The sequence below is a fragment of the Alexandromys fortis genome, unplaced genomic scaffold, assembly GCF_014885135.2.
Source record: "Alexandromys fortis isolate MF-2015 unplaced genomic scaffold, M_Fortis_MF-2015_v1.1 scaffold_23, whole genome shotgun sequence".
NCBI lineage: Eukaryota > Metazoa > Chordata > Mammalia > Rodentia > Cricetidae > Alexandromys > Alexandromys fortis.
In genome coordinates this window covers 6,094,069-6,111,874 of record NW_026067907.1, presented here as the reverse complement: position 1 = coordinate 6,111,874, position 17,806 = coordinate 6,094,069, and the positions used below count along the sequence as shown (strand labels likewise).

General features: G+C 46.8%; 1 protein-coding gene and 1 non-coding gene across 2 annotated transcripts in view; both read right to left on the bottom strand.

Moving 5' to 3' along the window:
* The window catches only part of Snx9 (sorting nexin 9), a 78,795-nt gene that overhangs the window by 11,231 nt on the left and 49,758 nt on the right, over window positions 1-17,806 (bottom strand). The window contains exons 6-12 of the mRNA XM_050135718.1: window positions 13,812-13,962; window positions 12,103-12,187; window positions 9,448-9,573; window positions 9,231-9,348; window positions 4,446-4,576; window positions 1,251-1,354; window positions 766-869 (exon numbers count right to left, since the gene is read on the bottom strand). Of these exons, the coding sequence (XP_049991675.1) occupies window positions 766-869; window positions 1,251-1,354; window positions 4,446-4,576; window positions 9,231-9,348; window positions 9,448-9,573; window positions 12,103-12,187; window positions 13,812-13,962 (819 nt within the window). The remainder of the gene's footprint in view (window positions 1-765; window positions 870-1,250; window positions 1,355-4,445; window positions 4,577-9,230; window positions 9,349-9,447; window positions 9,574-12,102; window positions 12,188-13,811; window positions 13,963-17,806) is intronic.
* Trnak-cuu (transfer RNA lysine (anticodon CUU)) lies at window positions 14,612-14,684 on the bottom strand. The gene has a single exon. It is a non-coding gene; the product is annotated as a tRNA-Lys (tRNA).

Below are 17,806 nucleotides of genomic sequence, written 5' to 3'. Positions count from 1 at the left end.
AGGAACTGTGCCCAGGGTCTCCCGCGTGCTGGGGAGGTTCTCTGCACTGCACTCCCCTCATAGGTTCAGAGGATAAGGTCTCTGCAGGCTTCACTATTCTATCCTGGGACACCACAGCTGCACGATTCAGGGGGCACAGGAAAAACAAAAGCTCAGCAACATGACAGTTGACACATAAAGGACAGGGAGAAAGAACTTCGTAATCCAGGGAGGGTGAGCAGAGTCACAGCTAATGTATGATGCCCCTCTGAAGTGGCCTGGTCTGTCTATTCAATTTTATTTTATTGTATAAATACATTAATAGCTACCATTTTCTACCAAGTATGTAGGTCATTTCCTAAAAACTATGGCTTTAGTCAAACACACGACATCCTAAAACAGGCACATAAAGATGGAAAGTCAAGTCATGAGCTGGGCCGAGTGTCACATGCTTGTAAGCCAATCACTTGAAACAGTCAAGCCAGACTGTGTCTCAAAAATTAAAGCAAAGCAAAACAAAACCAACTAAACAAGAAACATTCTCTAAACTGCAGAAAGACTAATTTTCCTGAGATTACAAAACGCAAAGACCCAACATTAAACTCAAGTTAGTATGACACTTTTTTATGACATTTCTTGAGCTACCTTGTTATGCTCAACTTTCTGGTATAACTGGCAAGGAGAAGGGAGGTCAGGGCAAGAGTTTGAGAGAGGCAGGATGCAGCTCAATCCAGCCCCTTGTGTGTGGGTCTGGGTCCCAGCTAAGTCTAGGGGAACAGCACTTACGCCCTGTGCAGCGTTTCCAATGCTCCTGCCCCACGGTGAGCAGTTCCTTCACACCATCATCCATGGCCTTGGTGAACTTCCCCACAGCGTCACACTTCTGTTCTCTAGGGACAGAGACAGCTGTCAGCACATCAGCGATGTCAGACACAAACACAATACCCAGACTGCTTGAGTCCGTGGGTTTGATCCCAAGTACTGCCACAAAATGATTTCTGCTTTGTTGGGCACTCTGGGGATGTGGGTAGCTACTGCCACCTTGCCTCATCAGACTTTATTGAAAATAACTACATTAAGTCAAAAATGAAACAGGGAAGCAGTGCTTAGCCTGCTGTGGTAGGACTTCAGGGCAACCATCTCACTGCAAGCCCTATTCAGCTATACACTCCTATCTGAAGAGTTACGGCTGCTGCAAGCTCGGCTCAGACCGTGAGCCAGAGGAAGTAAGTGCAGACTGGGGGGAAGGAGAGCAGGGCAGGGGTTCTTACATTTCTATCAAGTCCAAGTCAGGAGCCTCTGGTTCCATTGTGGAAAATATCATAACTCCCACCAGTTCATCTTTCTCAGCCTTCCTCTTTCCAGTTTTCCACTCCTGTAAGGAAGAACACGGCAGTGTTACAGCTGCCAGCAGGGCTGAAGGACTGGATCCCTGTCTCCTCTTTCCAGGAAGTAGCATGTCCACCCCACATCTTCAGCATCACCACACAGGGCTGTTCTTGGGGTCCAGGTCTCCTGTGAGTGAACAGATTGAGTTGCATTCCTTTTGCAGTGGCTTCCAACATAAACACACACAGGATATAAATACCCTCTGCGAGACTGACAAAATTAACTGTTATATCTCTTTCAGGAAAAGGTGAATTTTTTCGTGCTGTATGTATGGGAGTCTAAGCATATGTACGTGTGCCATGTACAGTGCCCGCTGAGTAAGAGTGCATCAGATCCACGGACCTTCATTTTAGTGTCTCTTAAGGAGACTTGGGGCTTCCATATTAGGCGAGGCTGGCTGGCCAGTGAGCTCCAAGATCCGTTTTTCCCTGATTCTTCAGCTCTGCAATTACAGGAGGCTGTCACCAAGACTGATTTGTGTGTGTGTGTGTGTGTGTGTGTGTGTGTGTGTGTGTGCGCGCGCGGTGTGCGTTCTGGGATTCCCTAGCCCCCACTGTTAAGCCTCTCAGCTACTATTTTCCTTTGAGTTTTCACGCAGGACATCTTGATTAGGTCCTTTTTTTTTTTAGATTTATTTATTTATTAAGTATACAGTGGTTTGCCTGCCTGTGGGCCAGAAGAGGGAACCAGATCTCATTACAGATGGTTGTGAGCCACCATGTGGTTGCTGGGAATTGAACTCAGGACCTTTGGAAGAGCAAGCAGTGCTCTTAACCTCTGAGCCATCTCTCCAGCCCTTGATTAGGTCCTTTATTTCTGTCAATTTTTTCATACTTTTACAGATAGGCCTTTTATATATTTTCTTGTATTTATTCCTAAATATTTCATAATTTTGAAGTTGACAGATTTTTTAAACTTAATGATTTGGCGATAAAACTGCAATGACTTTATCCAGCTCCTTGATAACCGCTTGTTTCTAGCGATTCTAGGCAGTCTCAGGGGTTTTCCTCTGTTCACCACATGTTACTACTAATAAACAAAGCACTGCACCGCTCTCTAGTTCTGCAATGTCTCTGGCTGCCGAGGAAACTGTGGTCTAACAAGGACAATGCTTTATCAGAACCACAGCAAGAGACAGGAGCAGAAGAGATGCCGGACAGCAAGCAAATGACTCAAAGTTCATTCCTTTTTCTTTTCTACTACTTCTATCGTGAGTTAGCAGCCTTGAAGGGCAGCTTCATGTAAAACAATAGCAATGTCTAAGATTTATCGTTCTTTTTAAGCAGATTATGAGTACAATAGGACCTTTATTAGTGCTTTCTAAACTCTTGACCAATCAGTACAACGAGACCCTCTGAAATCCTATGGGCAGCCAATGACTGACAGTAACTGTGTGTGTGTGTGTGCGCGCGCGCTCTGTACAGTTAGTGCTCAAAGACATGGCCGGGCTCTGCTGCACAGTTCTGGTAAACACAGAGTGGCACTTACGTGCTCAGTACATGGTTTCATGGCTCTGTTGCTCCAGGGACTCCTAGGCTGCAGCTCTTCACACCAGAAAAACCAAGGTTGGCTACAGCAGGCTGCAAGGCTTGCTAATGACAGACATGCCTCACAAGGACAGCTGGAGCGCCTAAGTGTGTCATATCCACCACTTGGTGACACACAATACACCAGCCATGCCTATAAAGTTCAGAAAGAGGCAATCTCCGGAAACAAGGCCAAAGTGTACTTTGTCAAGTGTACTTAAATATGCAGACAGAGCGCGGATGTTCAGCCCAATTTGTAAATGCATCACTTCTCCAATGCAAAACCACTACAAAGTTAAGCAAGGACATCTCTCTCTGAAGATTCCAACGGGAAGGAAGGTATTCTATGAGCTGATTAAAGACAGAAATAACTTGGTCTCGTCTTTCCCTGGGTCATACTAGATTTAGCATTTCTGTTTCTTCTGAACGGGCTCTGCTTTCACTCTTCAGTGTTTTACAAAATCTGCAACATTTGTTCCCTGTAAAACTACAGAGAAACATCTCTAGAGAATAAACGACACAGGAGGAACATGGAGGAACATGGTACAAGCTCATCAGAAGACGGCTATTTTCAAAGCTGACGCGGTATCAGGGTGGCAGCTTCGCCTTGGTTTTTCACAAGGAACAGGTAACCACTGGCACAGTAACTACTAGGGAGCAGGCAGAGCAGCATTTACTCGGGACGTACCACCTCTGCTACAGGAAGAGGACTTGGCTCTGGGATGAGGGCTCAGTCTCCGATCTATTTCCCTTCAAGGTGCTGAGGTAGCGGGAACTCACAGACTCAGATGACTCACGCAGTCACACACACACATGCCAGCACACAAGTGAGAGGCCAAGGGAGGGCTCTACCACTTTCCATCTTTGTTCTCTGAGACAGTGTCTCATTGATCTTGAATTAGGATGGTAGTCAGCAACTTCTAACAATCCTGTTTCCATACCTCACAGTGTGGGTTATCGGGTGCACATGTGCACAGTGCGGGTTACAGGGTGCACACGTGTATAGTGCAGATTACAGGGTGCACACGTGTACAGTGCGGGTTACAGGGTGCACACGTGCACAGTGCGGGTTACAGGGTGCACACGTGCACAGTGCGGGTTACAGGGTGCACACGTGGACAGTGTGAGTTTCAGGGTGCACACGTGCACAGTGCAGGTTACAGGGTGCACACGTGGACAGTGTGATTTTCAGGGTGCACACATGCACAGTGCGGGTTATAGGATGCACACATGTTGGAGATCTGAATTCAGGCCCTCATGCTTGTGCACCAAGTGCTCTTCCTGAACCCTCTGGAAAACACTTCACATCTGAGGATATTCTGCATCTGTGTGCCATCCACCAGGCACTTCTCCGGTGGACACAGCCTGCTGGCTGGCAGTTCTCTCATACCACATGACACACTTCCTATGCACGGAATCGGGCTTCTGTCCCTTCTTGTTTGGGGGTTGGACTGACACAAAACAACATTGCTTTGGCTCCTTCAGCTGTAAATTCACCCTAACTGTGCCAGCTCCCACTTCCCTATGACCGCGGTGCTAGGCTACACCTGCCTTCTCATCTCGGAAGTTCAGGAACTGCTGGAAAACTTCGCTCTCCGACACCACGGGATGCCGACACATCCTCGTCATCCAGGCCTGGAGTCGCTCCATGCGCATCTTGATAAATTCCTCTTCAAAGCGACCTAGAGAGACACACCCAGAGTGACACATTACTCCTACAGAGAATTCACACTGGAGCTCCTGTGACTACTGGATACTGTGCAGAAAGCCATTTGTGAAAGGCTCAGAAATTCACAAGAAGGATGTGTGTACGTGTGAGTTGGGTGTATTGTGATATAAAGTGGAGTGTGTGCACACGTGTAAGGGGATGGAGGAAAGCACAATGCTCAGTGTACTATTTCTCTGCCTTGTTCCTTTGAGACAAGGTCTTTCACTAGCCCAGAGCTAGGTTTACAGCCAGCAGATGTGTGGTCACGCCTGGTTTTCATGTGGGTGCTGGAGACCTGAGCTCCCGCTCACAGCAACTGTTCTCACCGCTGAGCCATCTCCCCAGCCCTGACTTTAGTTTAGTTTAGTGTTTGGTTTGGTTTTCTGAGACAGGGTTTCTCTCTGTAGTTTTGGAGTCTGGCCTAGAACTCGTTCTGTAGACCAGAACTCACAGAACTCAGCCTGTCTCTACTTCCTGAGTGCTGGGAATAAAGGCATGCCCCACCACCATCTGGCAACTCTTTAATTTGTTTGTTTGTTTGTTTGTTTACTATGCAATATGCAATATTCTGTCTGTGTGTATGCCTGCAGGCCAGAAGAGGGCACCAGACCTCATTACAGATGGTTGTGAGCCACCATGTGGTTGCTGGGAATTGAACTCAGGACCTTTGGAAGAGCAGGCAATCCTCTTAACCGCTGAGCCATCTCTCCAGCCCCAACTCTTTATAGTTTTTAAGAATGGAGTTCCGAGGGCTGGACAGATGGCTCAGCAGGTAAGAGCACAACCACTCTTTCAGATGACCTCAGTTCAGCTCCCAGCATCCACAGGGTGGCTCACGGCCACCTATAACTCCAGTGATCTGACTCTTCTGACCTCCATGGGTGGTTGCAGAGGATCCAAGTCCCTCATGGGCTCCTGCACGCACATGGGCACATACATGCACCGTGCACACACACACACACACACACACACACACACACACACTGGGGTGTATGTGTGCACTCCCTGAAGACTGTAACTTTGTTCTCACTCTCTCTTTTTTTTTTTTTTTTGCTTTTAGGTTGTTTTTTTTAATTTTTATGTGTGTGAATATTTGCCTGCATATATGTACCACATGTGTCCCTGGTGCCCAAAGATATCATAAGATGGTGACAGAGCCCTTAGAACTAGAGAGAACTACAGGCAATTGTGAGCCACCATCTGAATGCTGGGAACTGATCCCAGGTCCTGCGCAAGAGCAACAAGTGCTCTTAACCACTGAGCCAGCTCTCCAGCCCTTCTATGTAGTCTTGTTACAAACAGTGGTGGTTACAACACTGTAAAAGTTGGTACCAAGAACAAACTTACTGCATATAGTCTAAAGGGAATTTTCAGAAAATGCAGCCTCAACTTTCTTTCAGAAGAGTACACACTTGAGCAAATCTTCCAGTAACATGGACCCATCTACCAACAGCATGTGCTACCTAAAGCAGCATGCCAACACCGTGGGTCTTAGCCAAAGCCTCTCATATCTAAAAGCACTACCATTGCACACTTAGTAGGAGCGTGGGGCACCACCACTGCACACTTGGTAGGAGCACAGGGCACCACCACTGCACACTTAGTAGGAGTGCGGGGCACCACCACTGCACACTCGGTAGGAGCACAGGGCACTACCACTGCACACTTGGTAGGAGCGCGGGGCACCACCACTGCACACTCAGTAGGAGCACGGGGCCCCACCACTGCACACTCAGTAGGAGCGCGGGGCACCACCACTGCACACTCAGTAGGAGCGCGGGGCCCCACCACTGCACACTCAGTAGGAGTGCAGGGCATGTACTATGAAAGCCTAATGATTTGACCCTCAGCCTCAGCCTTGGGAAAGATGGTGGCCTCCCTCACTGACGGAAGGACCTGGTGGTGCACATACTAGGATGCCCTGTACTCTTCCTAGAGCAAAGGAATCAGTGCCAGAACTTATTAGTCAGGGACTGAAATTTGATCATTTTTATTTAATAATCCTCCTTGTGAAAATCCTTGAGATACAGCTGGCTCAGCTAGGACTTTGCATGGCATTTTGTGCTTACTAGGTATTTATACCAGGTTCCAGAGACTTGTAACCAAGGGGGTAAAAGGGATGTATATTTATCCGTTTTCCATAAACCTTACCTAAGTTTTCATTAAGAATGTGAAAACAATCTTTTGGAATCCCAAAATACAACCTGTCTGACTCTGTCCTGTTTTCACAAAGAATGAAACCTGCAAACAGAGTATGTCACCTAAGAAACTTCATGGACAAGCGTCGTGACATCATCTCCCAGACTTCCTCTTCCTTTTGTCTGGGAGTTCAGTGAGGGGAGTCCACACACAGCACTGATCTTGTGGGTACCACAGACAGGAGGCAAGGAGAAATAAGGCTGTTCTGTGCCTCTGAGTGTCCTCGGCACGCCTCCAGAGAGTGCTCAAAGCCCGACTTTTCTTCAGACTGAGGATGCTGTTTGCTCGCTATGCCATGCCCCTGGCTGCATGCCTGCTCTTCCCCTCCCCCCTTTAAAGACAAACTTTAATGTGGAAGGATTGAGAGCTCTATGATGCTTTAAACCAATAATGAATTACTTGGCTGAAAACCGTCACCTGCTCATTTAAAAACCGTGAAGCACATGCTATGCCAGCCTACTGGGTAAAAGCAGAGGATAAAATTCAAGGGCACAGACTGACATTTATAACATGTAAAAAGAACTGGAATCAAGTCTACTGCTTTAAAAAGAAAGCTCAGAGTTGGACAGTGGTGGCGTACACTTTTAATCCCAGCACTGGAGAGGCAGAGGTAGGTGGATCTCTGTGAGACACCAGCCTGGTCTACAGAATGATTTCCAGGCATGCTCCAAAGCTACACAAAGAAACCCTGTCTCAACACCATCCTCCACTCCACCTCACCCCCCCCCCCCCAAATCTATATCTATATCTATCGAGAGAGCGAGCTCTGATGTAAAGTAAAAAGGGTGACGAGAAGAACAGGGCATGTGACCTGAACGGGTTGTGGAGCAGTGTGTGGGTCTGTGGCCCCCTGAGTGAAAGGGGGCTACGCTCTGCAGCACCCTCGGGTTCAGCCCTACGGACACACTGCAGCAGCACTCACAGGCCTGCTGGATGCGCCCACCCTCCATCCCACTGTGACAATGTCAAGTTTTTGAGGTTTCCAAAATAAAATAATCCAAGCCAAAACAACTTCTTTAAAAACTAAAAAATTTCATCTCCACAAAACAAGACAACAAAAAGACAAAATGAAACCCTCCAGAGGAAAGTAAACAGAAAACAAAGTAAAATATAAAATTTTAAGAAGAGTGACTTTTACAGGTCTTAAAGATGCTAATTCTAGCTAAAGATTAGCTGGTTCAACCTCATAACACAAACATAGGATGCTTGAGGATCAAACACAAACTCCCTGCTTTGAATGCTTTGGGGTCTGTTTCCCCCTCTGCTATGAAGCACAAAGAAGAAAGAACTCAGGAAGTGCCCTAGAGCACAGGGACCGGCCCCTGGGGACAGGGTGGGCTGCAATGCTGAAGTCTCACCCAGGAACTGCCATCTGGTGGGCTAAGATGACTTGTGGTCCCTCCCTAAGTTCCTCAGCTCTTACTGAGGGTTAGGCCTTCTTTGGCCTTCTCTTTGGGAAGGCCCTTGTTTCCCCCCCAATTCCTCTCTCCTCTCTCCCAGGCCCCTCCAGATCTGGCTGGCTAAGCCTCACTCTCGCCCTCCGTCCATTCCTCTCCACAGGGCACGCTTTAGTCACTTGAGTGTTCCTACCTATCTATTGAAACTCTTAGTTTTGGGGACGTTCAGCCCCTTTACTAACCCCATGTTCTAAGTCACGCTTCTCACTGAGTCCTCAAGCACTTATCCCCGTCCCACACTAGGAGACTCATGTCTGAGATGACAGTTTCTAAGAACAGAGGCAAACCCTTTCTGAGCAGATGTACAGGGCAGAAGATGGATTACTGAGCAGAGAGTTTCTCATTTTTAAAAGGTATTTTAATTATTTTAAATTTGTGTGTGTGTGTGTGTGTGTGTGTGTGTGTGTGTGTGTGGAATGTGCACATGAACGCAGGTGCTGGTGGAGGCTGAAGCTGGAGTTGTAGGCAATTACAAGGTACCCAATACAACAAGTGCTAAAAACTGAAGTTGGTCCCCTGCAGTAGCAGTGCACATTCTTAACCGCTGAGCCACTCTCCAAACCTCACTTACCAGACTTTTGGGGGCAGGACAAAGTGGACCGAATGTGACACTTAAGTAAACAAGGAAAGGGAGAGGGTACGAGTGTGTGATGCAGAATTCCTCCTCAAGAACAACCCAGAGCTCTGACTTCTCCGTGTGTTCTCCACACACCAGAGAGCAGGGCGGCAGAGCCTGTCTCTTGTCACTGGGGTCTCAAGCTTTTGTTTTCATTTTAGGCTGCTCAGATTTCTATTTTCTAAGGTTCTATTCTCACACTTAAAAAATGTACCTTTTTGGTAAAAGGAAATAAAGACAATGACTTTTCTAGAATTCCAGGTACAGCAAAGTTTTCCACTTGTGCCCCTGCGCATCAGGAGCACCACCCAGCCAGCTCTTCGCCTGCTACTCTGAATGGCACAGCCCACACTCACCTGTCACCTGCTTGTCTGGAAGAGAAGGGATTGGAATGGCAGACCCAAACTTGACTAGGAGACGCTCATACAACCAGTCAAAGTGCTTATACCTGTGGTTTACAGATCGATTAGTGTTCTGCAAAACAATGGAAAGAGAAGAAAGCATTACCAATGCCGAGCACTGAAATGGAGAAAAAGCACGCGGCAGCAGCAGCCGTCTGAGGCAGGCACTCACGGTGGGTGTCAGCTGGTACTCAATGTAGCTCTTCAGACCGTACATTTTGGAGCCTTTCCGGGGATCCGCTACCACACAGTCAAAAGTAGAGGTAGGATAGACCCACATTGGGCCATAATCGCCAACCTAAACAGTGATCAAGACGTTAATTCTCTAACTTGGGAAAACGGTAACACAATTGCAGTAACACAAAGAACAATTCCTTTCAGAACTGAGGTCCTACGGCAGCCATTCTTGCTCCTTTGGAGACGGAAGGGCTGTCTGTAGTTCTAGTAGACCACAGCTGTTCTGATGAACCCATCTCGTCCATGTGGGCACCTTGTCTCAGGATGGAGAAACTGGCTCACGTTAAGGAGCTGAGTACAGAAGCACATCCTCCTTTAGACCAGAATTTAAAGCTAAATGGGACAAAGGGCTTTTCCTTTTTAATTTAAACTTTTAACATTGACTGTTTGTTTATGTGTGCGTGAAAATTTATGTATCAGGATTCTGTCGATGACGTCACATTCTCAGTTTTTACACGCTCTCATCTGGTTTGTTTGTTTGTGTTTTTCGGTTTTTCCAGACAGGGTTTCTCTGTGTAACTTTGGAGCCCGTCCTGGAACTAGCTCTTGTAGACCAGGCTGGTCTCGAACTCACAGAGATCTGTCTGCCTCTACCTCCCAAGTGCTGGGGAAAAGGTGTGTGCCACTGTCAGCCTCATCTGTTTTTAAACTAAATACAGTGCTGATTGGTAAAACAATTTTCAAATAAGCAACCGGTCTGTGAGTGATGCTTGAAGCAGGACTGTCCTAACTTCTGAACAGTCTGAGCCTGGCCACAGCTGACGGCCATTATTTCGGCCATGGTAAACCTGGCCACCACTGACGGTTATTATTTAGGCAACGGTGAGCCTGGCCACAGCTGACGGCCATTATTTCGGCCATGATTAGAAGTAAAAAGAAAACAAGGAAGACCAATAGATGGGGCTACAGAGAAGTCTATGCACGCCGAAAACGGCAAGGGCAGCAGGTGCAAGGGGACAGGAATGCCCACCTCTCATTCTGTCCAGAGGTGGAGGAGGGAAATGCCGGACGGGTATGGAAGCCCAGGCAATGGTCACTACAGAAGGTGCCTGAGGACTGGAGATGGTTAACAAGGCACTAACTAAGAGGTCTCTAAGAACACAACTAAGCTGTCTCCGGGTTATGTCTGCGAGGCTCTGCTAAGCCCTCATCTTGAGCAGCAACCCTCTGTGACGAGGACAAAGGGCAACTGCCTGGTCCTCAAACTCACCAGGCCTAGGTTGTCCATATGTAATGTTACTTTTTATCCTAGGCCCAAACTGGATCTCTGTTCTGTCTTCGCCTCCCGAAGACTCAATGACTTTCCCATTTCTTCTGCTATGTGAGAAGCTGCACAGACATGTCTGCCCACAGGGCTCATGGATTTATTTCTCCCAAAACTCATAGACAAAGCACAGGCTGGACTTCATGTTCTGTGTTCTACCATAGTCACACCTGTGACAAAGTCCACACTAGAATGTGAGGGGCAAATCATGGCTCTTAATTCCACAGAGTTTTAAATTTAATGAGAAGGTTCATGATGTATGTCGCCCTCTTTTTTATTTGTTTTTCGAGACAGGGTTTCTCTGTGGCTTTGGAGCCTGTCCTGGAACTTGCTCTGTAGATCAGGCTGGCCTTGAACTCACAGAGATCCACCTGCCTCTGCCTCCCAAATGCTAGTATTAAAGGCGTGCGCCACCACCTGCTCCACCACCGCCACCACCGGCTCAAATCATAAACTACTCAGCAGGTAATTGCCCCATATGCTTTGAGGGACAAAGGTGTTAGGGCTTTGGGATACTGCACTTCTATTTAGCAGTTCCTAGAATTTTAAGCATTTTACAAATGAGGAAAAGTAATTAAAAGGTCCATTATCATTCCTGGTATTTTATCATGGGCCCCTGAAACCAAAGATTACAGCAGAAAGCAGGTGGTTCCTTGGGCTGGCAGCCATGGTGATTACATTCAAGGCTTCCATCAGCTACAGGTTAAGTCAATAGGGTTACAAAACAGTCATAGAGCTTTCCCCCCTAGAATTTCACTAGATATTGCCTAGACAGAAAGGTATTAAGAATCAAAGTATGGGATGAGACCAACGAGCATTTGTCATATTATGTAATAATCATTTCACCAAGACAGATTCAACTGTTATTGGTTCATTTGTTAGCCCCTTATCTTGGGCGGGCAGCTGGTCTACTGGAAGAACTTCTATTACCAGTATATTGGGGAAAGCACCTTACCCTGATGATGTGCTCCACTTTCATCAGGGGAGAAACCTAACTATCTGAACTGAGCTTACTGGCTGGCAGAAAACAGAGTGTGAATTATGTCTTACAGGCTACGACATTTAGAAAAGGAAAAGTATTAAATGTGCGACTGATGGCTGAACATTAACAGTTGAAAGATAAAAATAGAGAAAATTGAGAGAAGCCGTAACAATCATTAATTTATGCTGATTATCTTTAGTATGCCTAATAACATATTGTCAACTAGCTGGGACAGTATAAGTGTGCTTAAAAATACTTCCAAAAAAGACTAACATTCTTAGCTTAGGCATTATAAAAAATTTTAATTAGCAATAAAACAAACAGACAAGAACGAACAAACTTACAATGATGGGGATTTTCTCTTTGGGTTTTGCTAGCTGCTTGGCCAACAAGTACTGTTCTATGCCAGGCTTTGCAAATCCAGGAAATCTGAACATGAAGATAAATGCTGTGAGTCTCTGTCCTTCCTCATACACTCCACAGTTCTCACCATGAGACCATAACACACCACACACGCTACAGTTCTCACCATGTGACCATAACACACCACACACTCGACAGTTCTCACCACGTGACCGTAACCCACTGCACACTCGACAGTTCTCATCATGTGGCTGTAACCCACTGCACACTCGACAGTTCTCATCATGTGGCCGTAACACACCAGTTTTAACCTTGTTCTGTCTTTCAGGTGGAAACTGTAAAGTGTAATCAAGTGGCCAATGGCCAGTTAGCTACTCAGTGAGGCTTGAGCAGGGGAAGGGAGCCTATGGCTCCAGCAGGTGTGATGTTCACAGGTATTCTGCCTGCTTGATCGAGTCTGAAACCGCTATTTCCAATAACAGAGTGAAGTCTCTCTGTCCCCAGGACCCAGTATGTCCACTTGAGTTGGCTATTTAGAGCAAGGATCACCTTGCTCCACATCCACATCTATGCAGTCAATGATTATTGACTGAATATTCACGTAAACAGCAATATATCATTTTTTTATCATTATCAAAATGTGTTCTCTCAGTGCTCCAGTATATTTAAATTTCCAACTTCCTTTTCTGGCATTGAGTTACCTGAACTCCTGTTTAGGCGGAAAGAACAATGGAGAGTAATGCCCACCACAACCCACTCTACCAAGAACACTGCAGCCTTAGAGATGAGCAAGCAATGGATAGCCATGGCCAGTTTTATTATGCAGACAGCTGAGCACAAAGCCACAAGGAAGACACTGGAGAGGCATGGGAGTGTGTGGTCTAACAGCTCAGTTAACCCTGCTACTTAGATAGACATGGAGACCTTGCAGGCCCCATTACACAAGGTACAAGATTTGAGCCTCATCTCTAGATATATGCTAAGCAAAGACTTTCAAAAAAAAGTGACACAAATTACCACCCTCTGAATCCACTTTGACTTGCAGACCCAGAGTACTGAGAAGAGGGTTAGCGGTCTGGGATACACAGAGAGCTTACTAACATCTTTCCTTATCCCACAATCAGGCTGTGTTCGCATTCACAAGCAGTGGATCTCCATGGCCCACAAACATAGTTTTCCTTAAGCTAAGAGAACTCGGGGTGAAACACATATCAGAAACATTCTGTGGGACCATGCACTCTGTGTCCTGAGGGCCTGGGAGCCTCACTGACCCACCTACCATCTGTGTTGAATGTGAACAGGCTTCAGTTTTCCCTGTAGTGAAACAGGAAAGCCATATACCACACAGGGATCTGAGGGTGCCCGTGAACCACCCTGCACAATGCCTGGCACATGAAAAGTGATTAATAAAATAGTAAAACACTGACAGACTCCTTGCTCCCTACAGCTGCGGATTGTCTTGAACTTCAAGATTCTCGTGCTTCCACCTCCACGGATTGCAGGTGTGCGTCACGCCTGGCCTGGGGAGTTAACTGAATAAAAACGAACACTTCACTCACTAGCCTTGTGAAACAGATGAAATGAAGTCAGCTTCTAATCTAAGACTCAGTAGATTACAGACTAGAAAGAAGTAAAACTTCTCTTACATTGCACAGAGAGAGTAGACATCCTCTGCCCCCCTTAAACTCACTTGTTAAGGGGCAGCTTCATGGAAGAGGCACCGGGACGGCTGTTTCCCCGCTGGAGTCCCCCTGCTTCAGCTGATTCTGAGTCCTTGAAGTACGAGGATGAGGACTTGGGGTCATCCCACTCTTCATCCCACTCATCGTCCTCAGCAGTTGCTGGGGGGGGGGGGGACAAAAACCAAAAACAGCAAGAGAGAAAACGTAAGTGGGATTGCTTAAGTTTGAGTAACAAGTGCTGGAGCTATCCAGTTTTTACGGAGATGTAAAGCAGAGTCCAGTGTGAATTAAAGATCACAGGCTTTGCAGTCTCAAGGCTTGACTTAGGAATTCTGCCTTTTTTTTTTTTAATGCAAAAGACAAATGAGAACTAAGTTAAACAAGACAATTAGTGGTGCGGGAGAATTGTCTGTAATCTGTCAATCATGTTTTAAATAAATGCTGACTGGCCAGGCAGAAAGTATAGGCGGGTAAACCAGACAGGAAGTAGAAATGATGTAATGAGAACAGGAGAATTCTGGGAAGGAGGAAGTTGATTCCTCCCACTCCTGCCCAGACCACCAAAGCAGCAGGATGTGATCTGCCCCACTGAAAAAAGGTACTGAGCCCCATGGCTAACAAAGATCAGAAAAATGGGTTAGTCAAGATGTGAGAGTTAGCCAGTGAGAGGCTACAGCTAATGGGCCAATCAGCTTATAATTTATGGAGACCTACGTGTGATTTTCTCTGGGACTAAACAGTTGTGGGATACCTGGCAGGACAAGAAACCCCAACAAACAAGCAGGTCCTGTTCAATGTTACAGAATGGCGCCCAACGTGGGGCTCGAACCCACGACCCTGAGATTAAGAGTCTCATGCTCTACCGACTGAGCTAGCTGGGCGTCCGGGAGCCAGGTGGCAGGAACATAGCCCACAGCTCCTTCTACAAATTAGGTTAACAAACTCTTTACAAGTGCCTCAATGGATAGCTTCTTCAGTCCATGGTGCTGGGGAAACTGATGTCCACACACAAGAACAAAACCTGGGCCCTTACCTTATGTCATCTAAAAAAGCCAAAAGAAAATCAGTTACTTAAATACCCAAACCATAAAACTCCTGAGGATAATGGGGAGAAACCCCTGACATGCCCTCAGCTCTATGTCTAGGTGTCACACTGAAGTTGGGGAACTAAAACAAAAATAACAAGTAGGGCCACCTCCAACCCACAGGCTCCAGCACAGCACAGGAGGCAACAACCAGCAAAGAAACACACAGCTTACAGCTAGAAGAGAAGGCATCTGTGAACCCTCGTGTGATAAATGGCCAGTGTTCCAGATATACAGGGAACTCAGGCAATTCAGCAGTGAAAGGCTGGAGAGACTGCTTAGCAGTTAGGAGCACTTGCTGCTCCCAGCGCGCAAATGGTGCCTAACACCTGTAACTCCAGTTCCAAAGATCGAATGCTCTCTCTCTCTCCTGGCCTCTGAGAGCTCTGCACACTCAACAGTGTACAGAAGGACAAGCAGGCAAAACACTTATACACATAAAACAGAAGTAAATAAAATCTCCAAAAAAGCAACACCATCTCCCCAACAATTCAACAATGGGAAAGCAAACACCACAGGTCTCTGTACTCAGGTTCCACTTCCATTATCGATGGTCAACGATGGCCTGGGATATAGTAAATAGAAGGTTTAAGAAAGAATCAGTGTGTAAGTTTTGCATATGAAATCTTACACCTCCTGCTCCGTCCTGCTTGGGGTGAGAACTTTCCCCCTGCCCAGCCTATCAGGTTGTTGCCTTGGTCATCAGATGTGGGCGCATATTCTGATATGCCACAAAAGCCATTGCCCCGGCTTGAGCTGATACATAGCTCTGCAGACAAGCTGTCTGCCCTTAACAAAAGCCAGGATGCCTTGCTCCTAGCTTCCTTTGTTAAAGTGTGGATTACCTGAGAAGAGGTGTTGACTGAAACTGGTCAGGATGTTTGGGGTTTCTTTCCTTATGCAATTTGAAGGTTATCTTATAGAGATGCTAATTCAGTACCTACCTGACTGCTAGATGTGACTAAAGTCCAGGCACCTGGTTGCCTAGGCAACAGCCTTTGTGTGTTCCCGCTCATTTGGGATGGATATATAAGATGTTGGAACAATAAACGGGGGAGTCTGGCCTTTTCCAAGATGACCGTGTAAGTTGTGTCTGATTATTCCTCGCGACTCCGTTCCAGTCTAGTTAGAGAATCTGTGTTGGACCCAAACGGGCTCCGACAATCAGACAGACTGAGAGTCACAGTGTCTATGTTCAAGTGCGAATGCTAATGTTGGTACAGGAAAGCACAAGAATGGTGGGGAGGCCAGCAACTGAGATAGATCCAAGAACAACTATAAATCCTTCTTGTACGTGAAAAACTGAACATTTTTTACTTATATAGGAAAAAAGGAGTTGTATGCCATTAGAGTTGCTAGGATTTATAAGGAAGACTGAGTCACTGGCAAGAGTACCGACAGAATGGTGTCCTTTTAGCCCTGATGTGAATGGAAGTCAGCAGGACTACAGAAAGGTATGGGACCCTTAAACACTGGGGGATGGGGAGAGCCTAACTTAGCCGCCCATTAGGAATTACATCAGCACCTTGAAGAGCTATCTTCACTCCAACAGTCACTGGAGCAATACCTGCAGTAGCCAGGATGTGGCGTTTATCAGCACATGAACGGGTGAAGAAATTATTAAACACATACTCAACGTGATATTATTTAGATAACACTATGGCACACACTTAAACAATCCCAGACCCAGAAGGCCAAGTACTAGCATCTCAGTCATATGTAGAATCTTCAACACTACTGAGCATGTGGAAGCAGAGAGAAATGTTACCACTAGGATGGGGAGGGGATGGAAGGGTGTAGATGGGATGGGGAGGAGTGTAGGGGTGTAGACAGGATGAGGAGGGGGTGCAAGGATGTAGTCAGGATGGGGAGGGGTGTAGGGATGTAGACAGGATGAGGAGGGGGTGCAAGGATGTAGTCAGGATGGGGAGGGGTGTAGGGATGTAGACAGGATGGAGAGGGGGTGCAAGGATGTAGACAGGACGGGGAGGGGGTGCAAGGATGTAGACAGGATGGGGAGGGGGTACAAGGATGTAGACAGGATAGGGAGGGGTGTAGGGATGTAGACAGGATAGGGAGGGGTACATGGATGTAAATGGGACAGGGAGAGAGTGCAAGGATGTAGAAGAGATGGGGAGGGGGATGCAGGGATGGAGATGGGATAGAGAGGGGATGCAGGGATGGAGATGGGATAGAGAGGGGATTCAAGGATGGAGATGGGATAGGGAGGGGGATGTAGGGATGGAGATGGGATAGGGAGGGGGATGTAGGGATAGGGCTGGGATAGGGATAGGGCTGGGATAGGGATAGGGCTGGGATAGGGAAGGGGATATAGGGATGGGAATGGGATAGGGAGGAGGATGTGGGGATGGGGATGGGATAGGTAGGGTGATGTAGGGATGGGGATGGTATACGGAGGAGGATGTAGGGATGGGAATGGGATAGGGAGGGATATGCAGGGATGTAGACGGGATAGGGAGGGGGATGTAGGGATGCAGATAGAATGGGGAGGGGTATGCAGGGATGTAGACCGGATAGGGAAGGGGATGTAGGAATACAGACAGGAGGGTAGACAGTGCAGCTTCCAGGAGTAAGTCATGGTTCTTATACATGGCCTGGGGCAATTGCCAATGTCTTATTGTATACTGGAGATTTGCTAAGAGATTTTAGATACTCTCAGGAAACATTTATGTGTGCACATGCACACACACGCACACACACATGTGAGGTGATGGCTTGTTAATGTCTAACTACAGTAATCACTGTCTTATAGCTTAAATATGGATTTCTTTTTGAGACAGGGTCTCACTACGAAGTTCTGGGTGTTCTGTAACTCATTTTTGTAGACCAAGCTGGCTTCAAACTCACAGAGATCTACCTGGCTCTGTCTCCCAAGTGCTGCTCTGAGCAGCTTTTGA